The sequence below is a fragment of the Salvia hispanica genome, chromosome 2, assembly GCF_029641045.1.
Source record: "Salvia hispanica isolate PSC_SH4W2 chromosome 2, Shi_PSC_v1, whole genome shotgun sequence".
NCBI lineage: Eukaryota > Viridiplantae > Streptophyta > Magnoliopsida > Lamiales > Lamiaceae > Salvia > Salvia hispanica.
Genome location: NC_142693.1, coordinates 6,971,501 through 6,977,500, shown reverse-complemented (window position 1 = coordinate 6,977,500; position 6,000 = coordinate 6,971,501). Strand labels below are relative to the sequence as shown.

Here is a 6,000-nt window from a genome sequence, read left to right as displayed (position 1 = left end):
ACTGGCAGTGGAAGAACTGCCCAACCGCGTGGCGAGGCCAGTTCACTACCGGCTACAAAGGTACGCATCCCACCATCATTCTTGAAGCCGTTGCCGACCAACGGCTTTGGATTTGGCATGCTTATTTTGGTATAGCCGGGTCGAACAACGACCTAAATGTTCTCAATTCCTCGCCCCTTTTCAACGAGCGGATCAACGGGTTAGGCCCCTCCATCGAATTCACGGCCAATGGCAATGTGCATAACATGGGGTACTACCTGGCTGACGGCATCTATCCGCAATGGCCCATGTTTCTGAAGACGATCAGATGCCCACTCGGAGATAGAAGAAGGTATTTTGCCCGAGCGCAAGAGTCTGCGCGCAAGGATGTGGAGAGGGCATTTGGGGTGCTCCAATCGCGATTTGCACTGGTAAAGGGCCCGACGCGCTTTTTCTACCAGGGGGATATTGCCGATATCATGTATGCGTGCATCATCATGCATAACATGATCATCGATGATGAACACGAAGGCGTCCTCGACGTCACCAACGACCCAAGTGTTGCATCATCGAGTCACGGTGTCTCAACCGAGTCCGCCCGCCAGGGTGTACCGCACAACGAACATGAACGGTTCCAGGCGTTCATGGACATACACCAGAAGGAGGCCCATCAAGCACTACAACACGATATCATCGAAGAATTATGGGCAAATAGAAACCGCGCCCACCGCCCTTGAATTTTTTTTTCTTTGAATTTTTTTTTTGATTTTTTTTTTCCATTCGTGTACTTTTTTTTTTTTTTAATTTTCTTCGTTGTAATGTGTACCCGTGTTTAATACAACGAACTTTATTACTATTATTTGTTTTATCTTATAAATTAAATAAGCTAGCTTTATTATATATAAAAATAAAATAATTAAATTAGTGATGATGTAAAAATGAAATGTTGAGTTAGGGAGAAATAAGGGAGAAATAAGGGAGAAACCATTGCAGAGGTTGGCTAAAAGTTGGCTAAAAACTGGGGATAAATTTTGGTGCTGATGTGGCGCTGATGTGGCAGGAGTTAGGGAGAAATAAGGGAGTTTATCCCCAAACCATTGGGAGTGCTCTAAGCCTTCGCACGACGTCGCATTTTCTCTACGTTTTGTGTCAGAGCAGTTTCCCTAATTTTCTAATGAAGATTTCCTCTAGTTTCGTCTGACTTATTCTTCTTCTTTTTAATTGACTTACGCTTAACATGAGATAATAAGGGAAAAAAAATGGAAATAGATTGCACAATGTCCATGCTTCTATAGCTCTATATAATTAATGATAATGGAATTAACGATTCTAACAAAATGAATCCACCGCTTACCTACGTCATCATAATCATATGAATAAGATTAATTTACTCATACCTTTTTTCTTTCCCTAAATACCTCCTCCTTCAATTCTACCGTACTCCTACTCTTGCTATCATCTAGGTTAAGGAGAACGATATTCACTGAATTAATAAAAGTCAAGTCAACCTTCGAGGCCAATTTTATGGAGTTCCATAGCGTCCGTCCTCTTATATCTATAAGTACTACATGTATTAAAATTGAAAATAAATAAAATTATACAACATATTGATGTTTTATGTAAAAAAGGTTAAATATATAAGAACAAATAGCTAAAAAAATCATGAAGCTTGTTAAATTCTGGTTTATCCCGTAACTTTCAAAATGACCAATTATATCGTAACTTCGTCATTATCAAACACAAGTTGATGGCAACAGCTAAGAGAAAAAATGGAAATAGATTGCACAATGTCCATGCCTCTATATAATTAATGATAATAGAATCTACCAAACAACTTTTAAATAATTACGGCTCCAAAACCCACTTGTTATTTTTTAAAAAGCTTGGTCAACATATTTGTTTCGATTACATTAAACATAAGTTGTTGGGACTTGGGGCGTAGCTAATAACAAAATAAATGCAAATAAAATTCCTAAAATTCTATGTTTCTATTATTTTTATTATATTAATATAATAATACGATAGCAATAAGAGAAAAAAATGGAAATAGATTGCACAATGTCCATGCCTCTATATAATTAATGATAATGGAATTTACCACACAACTTTTAAATAGTTACGGCTCCAAACCCCACTTGGTATTTTGAAAAAAGCTTGGTCAACATATTTGTTTCGATTACATTAAACATAAGTTGTTGGGACTTGGGCCGCAACTAAGAACGATACAAATGCAAATAGAATTACTAAAATTCCACGTTATTATTTTTATTATATTGATAAAATAATACGATCTCTCAAAAATGTGTATCTTATTTATAAGAGTTTATTGAAAGTATTGCATCCCAAATAAAACGAAGAGACTTAAAATGATGTCACTTATTTTATTCTTCTTCTCTCTTCCCATAATTTTGATTCTCTACTTCCAAACATAAAAACCTAAACTCACACCACCGGGCCCACCGGGGTTGCCGTTGATCGGCAATTTCCACCAAATCGACGGCCAATTTCAATACAAGTACTTCCAGCGCCTCTCGAAGCAATACGGCCCCGTCATGTTGCTCAAGCTCGGAATCCGACGCCTCATTGTGATTTCCTCGGCAGAAGCAGTGAAAGAGATTACGAAATCTAACGATGCCGTTTTCTCAAGACGACCTTCTGTTGTCGCCGCGAAGAGGCTGACATATAACCACCTAGACATCGGGTTTTCCTACAACGACACGTGGAGGGAGATGAGGAAGATCTCCAACCTCCATCTCTTTAGCGCCAAGCAAGTTCAATCATTTCACCCCATTTTGAGAGACGAAGTGAGCAAGATGGTGGAGAAGATTGCTAGAGATGCCTCTTCTTCCACCGTCGTCAATTTCAGTGATACCTCGATGTCACTTTTAACTAATATCCTCTCCAGGATTGCGTTTGGGAAGATCTGTGAAAAGGATCGTTTCAAGGATCTTCTTGATGAAACTCAGCACGTACTTGGAGGTTTTTTTGTGGAGGATTACTTGCCTTGGCTTCGATGGATTGATCGCCTCTCTGGAATGGCTGCAAAGCTTGATAAGAATTTTCACAACTTGGATTTTTTTTATCAAGAACTGATTGAAGAACATATGAATCCGAATAGGCCTAAATCGATGGATGGTGACTTCATCGATATTATGTTAAGGATTAAAGAAAATGGATCCTCTTCCTTTGCTCCTACAATAAACCACATCAAAGGTGTACTAATGGTAATGATTTCTAATAATTTTGAAATTACATGCATCCAAATATTTATAATGATATTTGAAGTGATTAATTATGTAGGATTTGGTAACCGGAGGCAGTGACACGGCAGCAATTGCTCTAGAGTGGACAATGACGGCATTGATGGAGAAGCCTTTGGTGATGAAGAAGTTGCAAGAGGAGATAAGGCGGTTGGGCGGAAAGAAAGATATGATCAACAAACAAGACATAGAGCAACTTTCATATTTGAGGGCAGTTGTAAAAGAGAGTTTGAGAATGTATCCACCGGCTCCACTTTTATTGCCAAGAGAGACTACTAATAAGTGTAGTGTAAATGGTTATGAAATTGAAGGCGGAAGTATGGTGTATATCAATGCTTGGGCTATTGGAAGAGATCCCGCCACGTGGGAAAACGCAGATGAGTTCATGCCGGAGAGGTTCTTGGAGGACGGTCAGATTCCGGAGTTGATTACCTTTGGATTCGGGAGAAGAGGGTGTCCGGGAATGGGAATGGCGATTGCCGAGCTGGAACTTGCATTGGCAAATCTTGTATACAGATTTAATTGGGAATTGCCCAAGAAAGAGGATATTGATTTCGAGTGTAGCCCTGGAGCAACAATGCATAAGAAGAATGCTCTTCGTCTTATTGCCAAGGTTGTCATATAAACTTTAGTGTTTTAGATCTATGTAAATAAAGGTTGCCAATTGTATCATAACTTGTCATTATTCTTATCATCTCGTAGCCTACGATTTGGGAGAAATTATTAAATACTTTTTGGCAAACGAAAAATATCCTGCGAACAAAACATTTGGCAATTCAAACGACGTCATTTAATACATCTTGTCAATGGGATGAAATGCAAACTATAAATACAAACTCCAAACTATGATTTGGACCGTTAAAAAATATCAACAAATGACAAAATAACATCAACAAGAAATGTCAACGGTTGACGCTGTATTGACATGTGTGAACATTTCTATTGATGTTATTTTGTCATATGTTGACATTTTCTAACAGTACGGATCATAGTTTGAAGTTTGTACAATATTCATTTTATTCCTAGTACATGTAATTCTCCATAAAATAAATTATTATTAACGGTATTTTTTCTATCAAGTGTGGATTTGTTAAAAATAAAATATCTTAATTTGATACACTATAGTAAATAAACCATAATTATCCTATCTTAATGTTTGGCATTCCATACTCCCTCCCTCCGTCCCATATAATTTGTCTCACTTTTCCATTTTGGTCAGTCCCACATAATTTGTCTCATTTCACTTTTAATATTTTTTTGTAGTGGACCATATATTCCACTAACTCATTCCAACTCACATTTTATTATATAATTAATATATAAAAGTAGGACTCACATTCCACTAACTTTTTCAACTCACTTTTCATTTTCTTAAAACCTGTGTCTGATCAAAGTGAGACGAATTATGTGAAACGGAGGGAGTATTACTTTTCAAGTCTGGATTGAAAATCAAAAGGTGCACAATCGCAGTTATCGCAGGAGAACCTACAAACATTACTAAGAGTGTCCATAGTGGGAGGGCCGTGGCCCTTGGCCCGGAGTCTGCCCAGGCGCGGCCCCCCACTACTGAGGCACAAGGAGGAGACGACCCTGGGGAGTGGACGAGAGAGAGCCGAGCTCTCGGCCTGGCCGAGGCCCTTGGGCGCGCGACTCGGCTCGCCACTGCAGGGGCCGAGAGCCGCGGCCCTTAGGTAATTCGAATTATTATTATTTTTCCAAATTTTTTATATATTCATCATTTTTGCTCCATTTTTTTTTACCTCAAACCAAACTCCACTCTTTCAAATTGCTTTCAGTTTAGTTTCAAAACATGGATTCCGACGATGAAAGTTTTCAACGATCAATTGATCAGAAGTTCGATGAACTAGTTGCAGCGGTGCAAGCTGAAGCCAACGAAGAGGAGGCGGCGGTGGCGGCCATCCCTCGGCCGATCTATCATTGGCGGTATATCAACCGTGATCATGCTGGGGCCGACCAGCGGTTGATGGAAGACTACTTCGGCGATAACTCCCGTTATCCGCCGGAGATTTTTCGTCGGCGATTCAGAATGTCGCAACGACTCTTCATCCATATTGCAATGTGTTTGTCTCAGCGGTACAGGTGCTTCACCTTGCGTTATGATGCCACCGGTCGACCCGGATTGTTGACATATCAGAAGTGCACCGTGGCAATTAGACAGCTTGCCTATGCCGGGCCTGCTGACATGTTCGACGAATATCTACAAATGCGCGAAACGACTGCCCTTAAGACGCTGAGACAGTTTTGCAAGGGTATCAAAGATATCTTTAAAGGGGAGTACCTACGGAAACCAACGGCCGATGAATGCCAGAGACTGATAAATATGCACGGGACTGTGCATCATTTTCCGGGATGTTGGGAAGCATCGATTGCATGCACTGGGAGTGGAGGAATTGCCCGGTGGCTTGGAAGGGGTTGTTCACTTTTGGTTTCAAAGGGCGACATCCCACGATGATCCTTGAAGCCATTGCTGACTACCGCTTGCGAATCTGGCATGCGTATTTTGGTGTCGCTAGGTCGAACAATGACATCAGCGTTCTACAATCGTCGCGTCTCTTCAATGATGAGTCCCGCGGTGACGGTCCGCAAGTCAGCTTCGTGGCCAATGGCACACAGTACAACAGATCATACTATTTGGCCGATGGAATATACCCTCGTTGGCCCGTGTTTGTCAAGACAATCCGACAACCAGTTGGGACGAAGCAGACTTAATTTGCAAAAAAACAAGAGGGTTCTAGGAAGG

General features: G+C 40.5%; 2 protein-coding genes across 2 annotated transcripts; both read left to right on the top strand.

Moving 5' to 3' along the window:
• The first annotated feature begins 2,345 nt into the window (after positions 1–2,345).
• Positions 2,346–3,967, top strand: LOC125202308 (cytochrome P450 71A1-like). The gene is made up of 2 exons (XM_048100686.2): positions 2,346–3,203; positions 3,280–3,967. The coding sequence occupies exons 1-2, from the start codon at positions 2,532–2,534 to the stop codon at positions 3,862–3,864; spliced, it is 1,257 nt and encodes a 418-aa protein (XP_047956643.2). The 5' UTR covers positions 2,346–2,531; the 3' UTR covers positions 3,865–3,967.
• A 1,082-nt stretch (positions 3,968–5,049) lies between these two features.
• On the top strand, positions 5,050–5,712 carry LOC125185822 (uncharacterized). The gene has a single exon (XM_048082285.1). The coding sequence runs from the start codon at positions 5,050–5,052 to the stop codon at positions 5,710–5,712; it is 663 nt and encodes a 220-aa protein (XP_047938242.1).
• Positions 5,713–6,000: the final 288 nt, after the last annotated feature.

Excerpts from the sequence above, each read along its gene's own strand:
- LOC125202308 (XM_048100686.2), top strand. The coding sequence starts at position 2,532 with ATGTTGCTCAAGCTCGGAATCCGACGCCTCATTGTGATTTCCTCGGCA. Across the intron at positions 3,204-3,279 it reads ACATCAAAGGTGTACTAATG|GATTTGGTAACCGGAGGCAG; the intron begins GTAATGATTTCT and ends TTAATTATGTAG.
- LOC125185822 (XM_048082285.1), top strand. The coding sequence starts at position 5,050 with ATGGATTCCGACGATGAAAGTTTTCAACGATCAATTGATCAGAAGTTC.